This window comes from Oryzias latipes, chromosome 1 (genome assembly GCF_053564925.1).
Source record: "Oryzias latipes strain Hd-rR chromosome 1, Olatipes_Hd-rR_3.1".
Classification (NCBI taxonomy): domain Eukaryota; kingdom Metazoa; phylum Chordata; class Actinopteri; order Beloniformes; family Adrianichthyidae; genus Oryzias; species Oryzias latipes.
In genome coordinates this window covers 16,515,653-16,532,150 of record NC_136237.1, presented here as the reverse complement: position 1 = coordinate 16,532,150, position 16,498 = coordinate 16,515,653, and the positions used below count along the sequence as shown (strand labels likewise).

At 40.7% G+C, this 16,498-nt stretch overlaps 1 protein-coding gene across 2 annotated transcripts; it reads right to left on the bottom strand.

The window, feature by feature from the left end:
- Positions 1-10,069: 10,069 nt before the first annotated feature.
- atf4a (activating transcription factor 4a) lies at positions 10,070-14,037 on the bottom strand. 2 transcript variants are annotated; one of them, XM_011478337.3, is made up of 4 exons: positions 13,802-14,037; positions 12,769-12,942; positions 11,753-12,064; positions 10,070-11,667 (listed from the first exon to the last, which is right to left on the bottom strand). In XM_011478337.3, the coding sequence occupies exons 2-4, from the start codon at positions 12,821-12,823 to the stop codon at positions 10,718-10,720; spliced, it is 1,317 nt and encodes a 438-aa protein (XP_011476639.2). In that variant the 5' UTR covers positions 12,824-12,942; positions 13,802-14,037; the 3' UTR covers positions 10,070-10,717.
- Positions 14,038-16,498: the final 2,461 nt, after the last annotated feature.

Below are 16,498 nucleotides of genomic sequence, written 5' to 3'. Positions count from 1 at the left end.
AGCTGCCATTTGCATTATTATCTGCATGTCACTTGATGTCATGCAACTACTGGGAAGTAACTTTTGAATTAATTGATGATAATGTATGTCTTTGAATTGTCTTGAATTGAATTATTTTTCCGCTCTCTGAGTATGTAACTTAGTTTTCTTCAAATGTCTGCAGGTTGACTTTCTCCTTTTAAACTACCGTTGAATTTTAAGAAGAAGCATTTTCTCATTCCAGTAGATCTAGGTTTCTTTTTTCAAAGTGATTTTTCAGGAAAACACAGTGATAATGATTGATTGAGAGGCTGCATGGTGGTACAGTGGTACACGCTCTTGTCTCACAGTGTTAAAGCCCTGGTTCAAGTCCACAGTTGCATGTTCTCTCCATGCATGTGTGGGTTTTCTCCAGATGCTTCGCTGCATCCTCCCACAGTCTGAAAACCTGTTGTGTAGGTTAATAGGTGGTACCTGGGTGCACCCCACCGTCACCCAACAGCAGTGGCGATAGGGCACCAGTGACCCTGTGACAACTAAAGATATACAGCCAATTAAAAAAATGGACGAATGACTTATTTAGCTATTAGTTTAAAAGGAATGTCATTTTTTGTCATGTAACCAAACAAATTTTGCGCTCTCCATTAAAATGTAATCCTGTGATCTTCTGATCAAATCAACGAAAACTTCAATTAAATTCTTTTGAATTTTTTTTAAACATACTTTAATGTTTAACAACAGTGGTCCCCACAATACCTTCAGGACGGTCAAAAGTCATTACTAATAGATTTAAGACTGACCAGAGGGTGGCGCTTTAGTGCTACACATCAAAGAGTGACAGGATTAGAAGTGCTTAGACAGTTGTGCTGAAAGAAAACTTGTTAAACCACAATTTAGCAACAGCCATGTGTCACTTCTCTGAATTCCACCCTACTTTACTAGAAGAGTCACTCACTTCCTTTTTCCTGAATGCCAGCATAGCAAAGAGTATTTTCTCAATTAAAAGTCCAGACTGACTCATCACACTAACAAAAAATGTACTCAAAATTTTCAGCAACTTGACCTTTTTCCTCCTCTAATTATACATTTCACCCAAATCTGTGATTCCAGGTAACCCTTGTGCTATCCTAGGCACTTTAACGTTGGGAGTTGGGTCATCTAGACCCACTAGACAGTGCGCTGAACCTTTTTTCTTCAATGATTTGTGATCTTCACTGGTGTCCATGGATTACATGAAATCTTTCCACCTTTATCCACCTTTGTCATGGTAGGGAGAACACGTCAATGTAAGGGTGGGGTCATCTAAGATAGCACAAGGGTTTAAAATAGAATCTATCTTTTAACACATGAGCTTCTATTTTACCCCTAAATGTCTCCATTACAGGCCTTCATAGCTTTTGGTTGATTCAAGTTCTAATTTTTAAAGTAAACCTTAAGCAGATGTTTAAAAGTCTTTTGGTCTAATCAAACATGTGTGTTGTCTCACATTCACAGAGTAAATATTCATAATCTGCTGCCCGTGACCGTGTTAAAGAGCTCAGCTTCTCCGATATCCTTTAGTGGACAATGTCAGCTGGGCGATAGACTGTGGTTAGGGAAGGAAAGGGGTCAGACCAAGTGCAATTCAAAGCTGGAGGAAGAAAAACCCAAATGTTCATTCTAAAAATAAAACACACCCTCAGACACTTCAAAAGAATACCAGTAAATCACTGGCTTGAAAGAACGTCTAACACAAACGTCTTAGACTGACTCTCACATCCCTTTTACAAGAAATGATTACATAAAATTTTAAATGTACGGGAGAGTTGCTAAAATGCAGAAAATTGTTTGTTTATGCAAGAAAGAAATCAAAAAACTTTAAGATTAAAATACACTTTTTTCATTAATCAACCTTGCCAAGTTGATCCAGCTCATCCAGTTTTTGTGGTTTTTAGCACATGCATAACCGATGACAATCCTCTTCAAGTTTACAGCAAGACTTAGATCTGACGTAGACTCCAGGATTGAGACTTCAAACAGCTGTAGATCAATTAAAGCACAAAGTTTTTGTCTTATTTGTTTAGATTGTTGCCCAACATAATTTGTCAAAGCAAGCGAGGAATATGTCTCAAAGTTGAGGGCTACAACCATCCATGTGCTCAGACAGTTTAACTAAGGTTTAGTTACTCCAAACAACTTCAAAATACATTTTTAGGCAATGTAAAAAAAACATGTATGGTTGTCTAGGAGACAGTGGTTCATTAATGATAATAATAATGGATTAGATTTATCTGCACTTTTCCAAGTGCAATGTGTCCACTATTCATTCATTCCTCATTCATACTTGATGATGGGAAGCTACAGATGTAGCCACAACTGCCCTGGGGCAGACTGACAGAGGGGTGGCTGCCCGTGTGGCGCCTACGACCCCTCTGACACACCAGTGGAGCAACACTGGAGGCAGGGGGGGTGAAGTGTCTTGCCCAAGGACACAACAGTTGACTGGGGGGGGCAGGGATCAAACTGCCGACCCTGCGATCATTGGACGACCCGCTCAACCACCTGAGCCACTGCTGCCCATAGACATCTGCTCTGAGTTGTGGGTGGGACCGTTGGTGAGGAGTAAGGAGTAAGCCTGCACCTACTTTCCATCAGATGCCAGTTCAGACAAGAAAAATGAAGATGAACATGGATCTATTCGTCTACAAGTGGATGCGTCACAATGGAGCGGAGCGGGGAACTTAAGGATTGCTGTTGTAGCTTCTACATCAACACCTACAAGCTTTTTCCAACAGCTTTTTGTCTGCTCCTGATTAAAAACATTTTCAATAAAGTATTACTCAGAAATGCACTTTAAGCTTAATTTTCTTTATACATGTCCTCTATCATGAGAAAAATTGCCAAAAAAGCATGTTCAAACACCAAAAACACAATTTACCTTGTGGGTCTTTCACTAATTGTTCGTGATGATATTGTTGAGCTATTTTAGTGTTGTTGACTTAACTCCGCTGGGAGGGGCACCCAAAAGTGACAGTGACCTGCTTGTACACACAACAGATGTAAGTTACATTCGATTTGGAGGGGGGAAGCTGTTTGTTGCTGCTTGCCTCACAAATGTGTTTGCATAGTTTGATTTGATTCTGGGTCAGAATGTCATTTCAAGTTTCTGCTAAACTTCTAATTAAAGGGTTGTCATTTCAAATTCATGAAAGTTTAAGTTTAACATTTTACAAAATTGAAATTACAGTTGCTTTTTTTCTTTCACTGAGTAAGTTAGTGAGTTTTGTTTGAGCATTTACAATGGAAACCTTATTGACCTATAGAAGACCAATACAACAGAAGCTTCAAATGTTACTTTTATTCCAAACTGTCAGGGGGCTTTTGCATTAAAGGGTGCTTTTCAGCAAAAGCTGCATGAATAATGAATTGAATTAACAGAGTTTTAGGTCATATTTTAATTATTGTAATCATGTACGTTTCGGGTAAATTATCGCTTAAAGTTTCTTGTTTTACTTCACATGTAAGTGGCAGAAGTGAGAAACATGAAGTGAGTGGGTATACGTGAAGAGGATATGATGCAACATTCATGTCCTGATTAACAAAATATGATGCAACAATTTAACTATCAGTCCAGGGGTTTAGGAGGGATAAAGATGACGAAACTTTAAAATAAAAGGGGGATTCGCTGCATGAAAGTCTGATGCAGTGGGTCAAAAAGGGTATTTGTTGGTCTCAGATTCTGCAACTTGTCCCTCTTAAATAGATGTGAGAGGTCCGTAATGTTTATCATAGGTAACTGTGACAATAAAAAGGTGAAAAAAAGATTTAGAGTATACCATTCGTTGTGTGTTGAAAATGACCGGTAAACCAGGTCAAACTTTGACCAATCAGGGACCCTAATTTAGTAGAGACGAATGAATGGGGCCTCTTTAAAAACAAAAAGTGCCAACCATTTGAAAATTGATCATGGAGGGGAAATTAACAATTGTGGTTTGTGTGGGGCTGGCGTTATATGACACCTATTTCTTGTATCGAGATAGAGCTGTGAAAGAAAAGGCCTGGAGCAAGATTCTCAAGATTTGCACCCATTTCACACCAAGCCTCTTCTAACTGTAGGTAGCTGACATAAGCCAGTAAACAGTAGAAAAAGAATAATAGAAAGAAGCCCCTCTCTGCTTGTCAGATGTGAACGCCATGGACTAAATGTGCGTTCAAGAATGCATGTTTAGCACATTCTTGAATGTGTGTCACATGTCTGGTGTGGATGTAGCTTGAAGGCAATTTAGTGAAACATCTATAAAAAGTTTTTCATCACAAAAGCAGCTTTTCTGGAGTTTCAAGCCTAGATCTCTCCCTTCCTCTCACAGTTGTACAGTTTTTACTGTACAATCCAGCACACAATGTAATCAGTACTATTCAGAAATAGACCTGTGACTGGTTGTAGTGTGTTGGATTTCTTGGCTGCCACTTCCTTACAGGAGTTACACTATGAATAGCCCCTAACCCTTGCTTGGTTTCACAAATGTGGACATGGAAATGCTGTAAAGTCCTGCGACGTGAAATATAGCTGCAGATGGCCTCACACCCGGCTCAAGGGCTGGCCTAAAGTGCAGGTTAAAAGTGATACAAGTCAGAACTAGTTCTGATGGATAGGTGCCTTCTGGCTTTTTAGCCCTTGTGCTATCTTAGATGACCCCACCCTTACATTGACGTGTTATCCCTACCATGACAAAGGTAGATAAAGGTGGAAAGATTTCATGTAATCCATGGACACCAGTGAGGTTCACAAATCATTGAAGAAAAAAGGTTCAGCGCACTGTCTTGTGGGTCTAGATGACCCAACTCCCAATGTTAAAGTGCCTAGGATTGCACAAGGGTTACTATTTTCGTTCGGAGCGTATCCTCATTTTAAGGTCACACACACCCAAACACACCATACACACTACCAGCTGTGTGATTGTGATGAGGGAGCCTTCACTTTGTGAGAACTCTAACTTTGCAGATACTTTCTCAAAGCAGGGGGTTATTGTGGGGAACGCAGTACACCCTGTATTCAGGATAGACTAAACAAAAACTAGTTCTCAATCCCATGATGCACTGTCCAAAAGTCCTGTCCAAAAGTGACAGGAAGTAAGAATATGGTGCAGTTTCAAACTTAAAGTTTAAAAAAATGAAAAAAGAAAATCAACATAAACTTACAAATACCATATTTTCCACACCATAGAGCACTGAATTGATTATAAGGTCCACTTGTCATTAGTCTTTTTTTTATTATTATTGATGTCACATACTGTATAAGCAGCCTGAAATATAAGGTGTATTTAGGGAGACAAGAGTCAGAGACAAGTCTGGCAGTCAATCAGACTTTATTAACTGTGTTCACAGTAATTCTAGAACTTGTCTGTAACATGCTACACGTTAACAGCATTGGCAGCGCTAGCATGCTAACGATACCTGTAATTCCCAACCTAAATAGACCAATACCCCTAAAACAAACGTAACTTTGACTACGCTAACTCCCAGGCTTGTCAGTAAACATGTATGAAAAAAAAACATTCCTACACGTTAGCCGCATTTAAAGTAGCAAACAACCTTGTTTGCCACTCGTGAAGAAAAACAGACCGACATTTTCACAGAGTGCCATGTACCTCTCAAAATCACTGCAACATCAATTAACACAACAAAATTAATCCATAGATAATATGCTGCTCTTAGTTTTGAAAAAAATGAAAGCCTTTAAATTTGCTTTATAGTGCAGAAAAACATTATCAAGAACTGGTGGTGTAAGACTCAGCACTCAGGCTCTTAAAACTTTATTAAATAAACTTTTAACGAGATGAAACAAGTCTAAAAGTAGGCAGCAAAGCAGGTGACTCTGAACAAGCTAAGCTGAAAACCAGCCACTTCAACTCACTGAAGATAATTGACTCACTGAAGAGCATCTCAATCCTGGTGTGACTGTGACAGGAAGTGAACTCAAAATCTGAAAACACAGCAGGAACCAAGAAAACAACCAAGATCAAACCAACCAAACTAAAGGCCACAATCCTCACAGTCATTATAGAAGCTCTAATGGTTTACCTCAAGTCCCAGTGTAACACATCATATAAGTTTTGAGTTGAGCCTCACACTGTGGAGGTCTTCAAGGAAAAAAAATCATAAAACTCATCTATTTAGTTTAGTTTTTAAGTCGTTTTTACATTTCCTCGTTTTTCCGTTTTTTTTTGTTTTTTTTCAGTGTATATGTGTGTTGGTGAGGTTTTATTAAGATACTGTTTTTACTACTAATTAAATTATGACTGTGACTGGAAAAAGTTATATGAATAAAGTTGTATTAATTTGAATATCAGAGAAAATAAGGGTGCAGTTCAGGGCTTCATTCAAATGGTGTTGGGGGATGGCTGTGAGCACGAGGCGAGGCACAGGCGAGGACCACTGCCAAGTACGGGATCAGAAGCACAAACAAGCCAAAGGCGAGGTACACTGCCAGGTACAGGAGTATGAGCAATCCAGAGGTAAGGTACAATGCCAGGAACAGGAGCATGGACAATCCAGAGGCGAGGTACACTGCCAGGTACAGGAGCATGAGCAATCCAGAGGTAAGGTAAAAGGCCAGGAACAGGAGCATGGACAATCCAGAGGTGAGGTACATTGCCAGGTACAAGAGCATGGACAATCCAGAGGTGAGGTACATGGCCAGGTACAGGAGCACAGAAGAGCCAGAGGCGAGGTACACGGCCAGGTACAGGAGCACAGACGAGCCAGAGGCGAGGTACACGGACAGGTAAAGGAGCACAGACGAGCCGGAGGTGAGGTACACGGCCAGGTACAGGGGCACAGATGAGCCAGAGGCGAGGTACACGACCAGGTACAAGAGCATGGACAATCCAGAGGTGAGGTACATGGTCAGGTACAGGAGCATGGACAATCCAGAGGTGAGGTACACGGTCAGGTACAGGAGCACCGAAAAGCAAGAGGTGAGGTACACGGCCAGGTACAGGAGCACGGACGAGCCAACTGGAATCTGGAATCCCCAGATTCCCCAAAGGGGAGTGGGAAAGAGGGACAACACATGAATCACTGCACCAAACAGAGGCATGAAGAACTAAATGATCAAGAATAGAGGAGAGGAGAGGTGAAGTAGATGAGAATAGAGGATGGAACCCCTGTGCATCATACTTCCCCATCTTCTGACTTCTAGATGCCTACTATTTAAGAATGAAAGTGAGTCCACTTAAAGCTTTAAAACTTGCGTTTCTTCTCAGTATGGCCCAAGTGAAGCACAGTTAACACTTTATTTTCAAGGCATTTTCACACAAAATTTGTGAAAACACCCAGTAATACTTCATCCACATTTGGATCCTGATTTTCACTGGAACTCAATGTACAGTTGAGGAAACAAATTACAAACTGTGGTGATTGTTGTGTTTTGGGTTGGGGTTTTTCGTTTGTTCGGGTTTTATGGCTGTCATCGTTTTAGTGAACCGTTTGTTGTGGCTGAAACCACAAGCAAAGACTGTGTAGAAGTGAGACTGCAAATGTCAGCGTCTCCTTCAGTGGCTTCTGTGCTTTATTTAGAGCCCATTGTCAATCAATTTCTGTGGCGTACACTATTCTAACCCTCTTTTTATAACACAAATGTGCTCCTGTTGCTCTCAGTAGTGTCCTGCTGCTCCAATCCTCCCCCGCATGTTCTCGACACAAAGATGATCAAAAATAGTCTTTTATTTTCACTCTTATTTTTAATAACAATTTAAACTGTTACACACTGTATGAATGACATTTGCAAAAGTGGAAAAACGCTGGCTGGATGAAAAGCCATTGAATGTATACGAGAACTAGACTGAGAGAGTGTGACATCAACCATAGAAAATGGATTTCAATAACAAAGTCCCACTATCTGTCACACACCTAGGTGTACGAAATTTGTTCTCCACATTTGACCCATCCCCATGGGGGAGCGGTAAGCTGCAGGGGTAACGCACTCGGGATTACTTCCAGTTCCAACAAAATGAAGTCAATTCAATTGTCATTTTTTTGCGATATGGACGCTGCAATGTTGGAACCAGAAATTTTTGATGAGCAGTGATTGGTCTGACCACCCTCACTAATCAGGAATGAGCTTGCTGGAAGGCCTCAACGCTTCCATTTGAAAGTGGGCTCAGGAGAATCTCAATCTCAATCGGCAGACCACATAATTTTATTGAGGCATCTGGTCAGTTTATAACTTGAACTACAGAGAACTAATGGAAACATATAATGAAAAAAAGGGGATTATCAAGAACATGTTAAAAAAAAGTTAGCGGGTCAAGAATGGTTATTCTGACAATACACTGAGTAATAGCTGTTTATTTCACTATAGAAGTCTATGCGATTTTGGCTTTTTGGAGTCAGCGGATACTAACTGTTTGGAACACGGGGGGAGGGCTGACTCAGTCTGATTTCATGTAGCCTACAAACAATGTGAGAAAAAAATAGTTTATGTGCAGGCTTTCAGCAAAATGTAAAGTAGTTTGGAGAAGGAAACAGCATACATCCTCAGTGTGACATGTTTGTGTGTTGTACCAAAATACAACACACAAAGTTTCACTGACGTGAAGAACCTCACGAAGAAGTACATGTAGATGAATCTTTTTTATCTGATAACAGTTTTCACTAGAATAATGTAGAATGAGTATCATATGAATTGTTCTGCATTCAAACCACCTTAAACTGTGTTCTCCATTCATAAAAAAACTGAATCAAAAGACACATCCCCCCATTCTGTAACCTCAACTCCCGCCACTATAAAGTTATAATTTTTTTGGATGATTGTTGTCCTCTGAAATGCAGCGCTGTCTTCTTATCTGTGTTTCCTCAGAAGGGCAAGGCTTCTCTCGGGCAAGGGCGAGCACTTAGAAACATTGCACAGATGCTTTGAACAAGCCTGCAAGATTAGCCGACTTTAATCTTCTTTCATAATGTATGAAACTTCTGCTGCTGCTGAAACACATTTAGACTCAGATTTTGCTACCCGATAGCTTTGGAAGTCTCCATTTGGTGCCAACATAACATGCACGTTTGCCTGAGTGGCCCTAGCTATTTTACACACAAGTGTACACTTCTGGTATGCAAGCTTCCACACAAGTGTTTTAAGTCCATGAACCCAGTCCCCCCTCACTGCGTTCATGCTTCCCCTTCCCCCACCCCCACTGTGACACATGTAAGACCAGTCTGGTTTCAGAAATGTCAGATGTTTAATCATTTGTCTGCAGCTTGAATCTCCCTGACAGGAAGCAGCCCTTTCCTTTCCAGGTGCTAGTATGTGATATTGTTTTCATCTTCATCTGTGATTTCCCTTTAAACTCCCACTCCGATCGTCTTTGGAGCCATTTTCAAAGCCCAGTAGTCCTTTAATTTTATGGTGTCTATTGCCAAAATAAAAAAATGTTCTTTTTTTCCCAGTTTTTGTAGAGCAGCATTAGTTCATTAGAAATTAACCTCCAAGTTGTGGAACAGGAGCAACTTTTAAAGTCTTTATTTTTTTAAATCCAGTTGGTCAACGCAGCTTTATTCCTGTATTGTTAGGAAATGGAAAAACTCTGCTTATGTACAATTTGTGGAAAATACTAAGTCATTTGCACCGATTTACTGTAATTCTATCACCTTGAGAATTGTATCACAGCTCCAACCCATTTAAAATCCCCAAACTGCATCTTTTTGTCATTCTGCTGCAAGATTTCTGACACTCTTTGGCTGCATTATATTTGATCTTATGGACTGATGAAGACCAGTCAGATGCAGGCTACACTCATTTCAATGTGAAATGAATAGAAAGGTTTTTGTTTACTTTTGCCGTTCCTTGCTGGTCAAACATTGTATTCTATGTCTAGCGTATTTCAAAATTATTTTTTAGCATAAAGGAAAACTGAGCTACTTTTTTAACTTTAAAACCATAAATCTTTAGCTTTGAAAAAAGAAAAAGCTAAAATGCATAAAAACATACCATGTTCGGCTTCAAAATAAAAAACCAAGAATCTTTCAGTCACCGGTGGCACTTCCTGTACTTAAAATGTGCACTTATGCGGTCATCTTACTGACAGTTTAAAGAAACCAAAAACCAAAACATGCGTAATAAAGGAAATAATATTTATTAGGAAAAAAAAGAGCAAAGCATTTTACAAGCCAAACACCATTTCAAAGAGTTACCGAGCATGATTTAAAGTTACTTTGCATTAAATAACAGAAACCGCATTAGCAATAGAGAAAATTATTTACAGACAAAACTCTTGACAGGAGTGGAATAATCAAGAATCTTTCAATAGGCTGAGGCCCCTTTCTGGACTCAGATTTAGAGGAAGGTCCAATGGAGGTGAGAGGATTAAAAAAGCTGTGGACAAAAGTGTGGCAGGGAGGAGAATCTCCAAATTTAAAGGTAAATTTACCCATTAGGATTGTGACCGCTGTTGTTGACTATCAACATCTACCATGAACTAATAATGACTCCTGCTTTGCATGCCTTGTCTACAATGTTAAACACTACCTGTCTGCACAGAGAGTCTGTTAATTAGGGGATTTCCAAACAAGGTCATACAGGGGGCTGAGAGACAAGCATGTACAGATGCTTCACCTTACCACCTCCCAGCCCCCCTCATCTAAACTAATCTCAATTTCTACAACCTGGTTCTACACACTCAACCTTATACTGCACTTTCAGTCTCCACCAACAGCTCATATGCAAATGAAGAAATAAAACCGCACTACATTAGCCTTCTGTCGTCTACGCCATTGAGCTGGTCTTTCCACGCCGGTGCTTGCGGACTTCCTCCATCAAATCCTTCAGGTATTGGATCTCCCGAGAGATGGACTCTGCTTTTTCTTTTAGCTCGTGGTTCTTCTTTTCTAATTCTTCAAGCTCTTCAGTCAGCAGCTCGTGCTCAACCCTCTTCTTCTGACGATAGCGCGTGGCTGCCGTCTTGTTCTGCTCCATCTTCTTCAGTTTCTTCTCAACCACCTTGGGAGCGCCTGACACCGACTTCACCTTGGGGGCTTTAGGGGAGGATGAGGAGGCAGACTTAGGTTTGCTGTAGGGTTTGGTTCTGGAGGAACCGGGTGTGGGGGAAGTAGGAGGAGAAGGAGGCGAGCCGGCAACTGAATCGATACCAGAGTCGCTGTCACAATCACTTGATGAGGACGTTTCAATTGGCTGGCTGGGTATAGAGATTGATGGGGGCTCCTTGTTGGTAACAACCACCACCAAGTGGCCGGATGAAGGAATGGAAAGCACAATAGGGCTGCTGGTCTGAATGACACCACTCGGATCTGAGAGGATGGTTGCAGCGAGGGATGTGGCAGTTTTTCCAGCATCTACAACATCCACCTCACTTCCCAGCTCGAGCGTGAAGGAGGGAGAAGGAGATGAGGGTGTTGAGGAAGGAGACCTGTTAGACTTCTCAGCATCCTCCTGAACAAAAGACACATCTTCCTTTTCAGCCTCAGAGGTTTGCATGGGGAGGGATTGAGACATTATAACCAAGTCGGAGGCATTGGACTGGACACCAACGGTTTCTTCAAAGGAGTCCAGATTTAGGTCAACGTGGGACTCAAGCGAGGCCAAGAGGTCCTCAGGAGAAGATGCAGATGAACAGGAGTCAATTAGAGAATCCAGGTCAAATTCACTCAAGTCAACTTTTTCTGACATCCAGTCCATGTCCTCGAAAGCATCATCTGCTGAAAAAGACATCATTAATATTTAATTTGTCAGTTAAAGTGTAACATTCTGAGCTAATACAGTAAAAATAAGAGCAATCTTTACCTTTGCCACCTCCTGCTACAGCATGGGAGTTCAGCAGGTCGTTGGCTTCCAGCAGGGAGAAAGGAAGCAGGTCCACTTCCGCCTTTGTCTCCAGGAATGAGGAGTGAATTGGAGGAGAAGGAGGAGGAGAGGCAGGGGAGAAGGGAGAAAATGCCATGGTCTGATACGGAGAATGGTCAGATGCACATGAGGAGAAAGAGAGGGAAGGCGACATAGGCACCTTCACCTCTAAGGAAGAGGAGGGAGAAAGAGCTTCTTCTTCATCTTGGTCCAGAAGGGGCCCAATGGGGTCAGCCATCAGAAACGAGGACCCTGACAATAAAACGTGATTATCAATTTCAACCCAAAAAAGTTACGAATTGGTATCAATGACATAAGCGCGACCCCCCCCCCCCGTATCAATCCTTTTTGGTATGGGAAAAAAAAGATCCATAAAATCAACACGAATTTCTATTGTTTGTGTTGATTTTATGGATCTTTTTTTTGCTACGTACACATCAGGCATGTAATGTGGGTTCTTTTAGCATACGTTGTTCCCACAGGACTGTCTCTACCTGATGCTAATGCATGCAATCACAGCTGGAAGAGGTGAAATATTTTAAAGAGGTGCGAATCTCGCTAAATGTGCTCCAGGCTTTTTTTTATATCTCACTTCCGATGTAAAAAAAACTTTGTGTAATATAACTACGGCCGGGCACAAACCAATTATTTTCTCATCCATTATAAATTTTCAAACAGTTGCTACTTCCGTGTTTTAAAAGAACGCCATCATACATCACTATCAAATTGAAGTCCCTGATTAGTTCAACCTGGTTTAACTTTCAACGTGCGCTCAGCGTGTTCTGTACATAGAGGCTGAAAACCGACTTGAAAACTTGTGCAGTAAACACAGCCCAAAACTTGCATTTACAAAGACTTTTCATTAAAAGTGGTCGCTTGAAAGCCCGATGCCAAGCTCTGTGTGAATGTAGCATAACACACAGTTCTATTGACGCATCTAAAGTTCCAACACCAACCTAAGCACAGGGCCTCCACGTCCTCCAAAGCCAGCTGGGAGAGCATCATGGCCATTGGTGGTCAGTGATATAGGTGAAAGCAAATACGAATGGAAATCTGACAGGGTCGACAAGTCGAGAGGTTCGGTCCTGCTGTCGACGGCAGCAATGCTGAGGGTGGTTGCCGAGAGAGACCTGCAACACAAGACGAGGAATAGGACATTTTAATGAGGAGCTTTTGTCAGGAAGGCCTGTGAAATCAACTTTTAAGTTAGTAAGCTTCAATTATAGACAAGTGTTTAAACAACAATAAATGTGATCATAAAAATTATTTATGACAAATGACTCAGCGACCAAGCCCTCATTGATTTACTTCCTCGAGCAAAGAGTTTCTGACTAATGAAAGCAGACATGAAATTTTCAAAAAAATTGTTTTAAGACGAAATTTTTTTTTTTTTTAATGAGGCAACAAACAAGTATTTTAAAAAAATATATGCTTTAATGTCTGTGTCCCTCTGTGTTGCTGAGGAGACATTGTCCTGCCCCCAGCGGATAACATTTCCTAATTTGGTCATCTTAAGGCCGGTAGCTCCGCCCATAGCCGGGAGTTACCGCCGAGATGAGGAAAGACAACCGCCATTTTCACAACAAAGCCATCCGCACGAGACGCTTAGGACAGCAGTAAACGCCATTTTGATCTTGCCACGTTGACAATATTTATAAACTTTGAACAGTACAAATTGCTTTACTTTTGTTATTAACATTTTTAAGGCGTGAGGAACTGTATAGCCCTTATTAAATTAGTAATGTAATACGTTCAGGCTTGAGACAGCACCCACAAAATGGGAAAAACAGAACTACCAACAGCTGTCAAATAGTGCGGTCTGGAAGTTACCGGTTCCACACATGGTTTTAAAAAAATATATAAAATTAAAATTAACTTTTTTTCTCACAGCCGGTATTTTAGTTTTATTCTACAAGGGTCAGTACAGCTGGCATAACAGTAAGTTGTCAAAAACCGCCCCACATAACATATGCGTCAAAAAACACTTACGCCATTTTGCCAGAAATAGCCAGTGCAATAAGCCGTTGCACTGCCGGGTTTTTGCCGCTGCAAGGATCGCTGCCGCGCGCCTTCACACTGCCATTTTAGTGTGATTATTGCTCCCTGTCGGCCGACCAAACACTCGTACAATCCTGTTAGCGAAGAAGAACGGGGGGAATGGATAACACGAGGGTATATAGAGTCGCAGTACTGCTTGACTGTATTCATCCGCCAAGGGAGCGCTTGTTACGTAGTTAATCTATTGCACAGGTGAGCGGTGCAACTTTTTCAGAAGGACTTTCGAGCTCCAATGAGGTCTGTCAGGATGAACTGTTAGATTTTACAAACGTACCCTTGTGGGCGTAAAAAAATCCGCCCTAGAATTCTACAGAACTCAACTTTTATGTTAAATGTAGGTCAAACGTAGAACGTAAACAATGAGTCATTGGTGGACTTTTACTTCGTTGACTATAACAAGGCCATAGTCTATTGCAGTAAAATAAAGTACAAAAATAACATTTCTCTTTTAGAGACGGAAACCGATTCTCATAACTTTTTTATACACGCTAAATAAACTAGCTGGTATTTTAATGAGAATATGATAAATCGAAGGAAGGTTGATTTCCCCCGCAGTAGTGAAGTGTTGTTGTGGAATGAAATTTTTCCTCTAACAAAATATCGAAAGAACACATGGTTTTCTTGGAAACCATTGACCGGTATTTATGTCGTAAATATGTTGGAGATTTTATTAATTTTCAAACACTGTTGATGATTTACTTATCATTGGTTACATGTATAATAATAGTTTTTAATTAAGTAGAGTTGCAGCAGATTACTAAGATTCTTCTATTTCAGGCGAAGCCCTGGTTTGACACGAAAAAGTCTCCACTCTCCAGTGCACACTCGTGAGCAGCTGAATGTATCTAGGGTACCATCTAGTGGTTACCTGCTGCTGTTGGCTTTTTTTCCATGATCCATGTGCAGTTTACAAAAGTGGAGCATCAAATGTATATAAAATTAAAATTAATTCATCTTCTTATCCGTTTTATCCCTATCTGGGGTCACAGGGCTGCTGGAGACTTTCCCTGCCACTTGTGGGCTAAGGCATGGGATATCCTGGACAGGTTCCCAGTCTGTTGCAGGGCCACAATCATTCATACTACACCTATGCACTCTCACATTCACACCTATGGACAATTTAGAGAAACCAATTAACCAATGAAGCATGTTTGTGGATGGTGGGAGGAAGCCGGAGCCCCCAGAGAAAACCCACGCATGCACGGGGAGAACTTTGCAAACTCCACACAGAAAGGTCCTCCATTGTTGTTCAAGATCCTAAAACAGATGTGGAGAGTATAAAGTATGACTGTTTTCATGATGATATCTTTGACCAAGGTCCTCTGGAAGATTGCAGTTTCTTTGCAAACTTAAACCTTCACGCTTTTGTCCAATAATTTCCCTTAGTGAAATAAAAACCTTGTGTTATATCAACCTGGAGCCTGCATTACTTCAACCAAAGAGCTTCCCCTTGCAGCCCGGACACGTATCTCCCCTGGAACTGTCCACAGAACCTTTGCTGCATTTTTGAGGTTGTCTTGGTTTTACTCAATAGAGTATAAACTCTTTGCTGATCCAACACCCTCACTGATAAAGACGAGGCATATAAGAACCTCCTCACATCATATGCAGGATTTTCTTTCTGTCACTGGAAAAAATTGCCGGCAAAAATGATCAGGTTTGTTGACATACAGTAGATCACAACATAGTCAAGAATTTCTTTGCCCTGTTTATATTATCATTATTTTGTAATCTCTGTCAACTCAAAAAACTACAAAAGGGAGAAAACTCCGGGGAATGTTAACATTATGGCTCACACCATATCTGATCACCATCTGTCACCTTCATTGTTTTGGAGGTTATTGCAGACATTTTTCCAACAGAATTATCGTCCAGCAACAAAAGTAAAACTCAATACAGTGCATTTTGGCAAGAAACAAACTATCATTCCCATTGAAGATCCACTCTGAAGAAAATTGTGTTTTTTAGATGTTATTGTAGCATTTTTCTGATGCTGGAGAACATATATTGAGGGGAAAAAAGCGTAAAATCTCATTTCAGAGTATTTTTTCATTCGTTTTTAATCATGAGCATGTGAAAAAAAATGCCTTTTGAAAAAGCCTGTAGTAGTGACATAGAAAATATGTTAAGTATGCCACAAGCTCTGCTGCATTCTGATGAAGATAAACAGATCCTTGTACGTCTTCGTTTTCTTGGTCTGAACTGGAATGTGTCTAATGTTAGGTTGGGAGGGGCTGTAAGCATGCAGGAGATCATGAAAACAGAGAGCTCTCAGTTATAGGTGATGGAAAGTGGGGGTGCTCTACTCTGCATCAACTACGTCCCAGAAAACAACACAGATTTTTTTCGGTTTGCCTAAAATTAGCACAATCATCATTAAAAGACCACTGGGAACGCTTTTACAATAGATCACAAAGTGATCAGAGTGGGACTTAATAAAAAAAGCAGCTAACAGCACATCTACCTCACTAAAGTTGTAACACTTAACATTTGGCAGGGTGGGATTTAATGTGCTCTTATTTTTTGACATTAAGCTATTTTTACGGGCTTAGTCAGGAGATGCATATGGATGTGAATCAATCAGTCACCGGCTTTAAACTTGAACTTTATCTTTATGTATGTTGAATT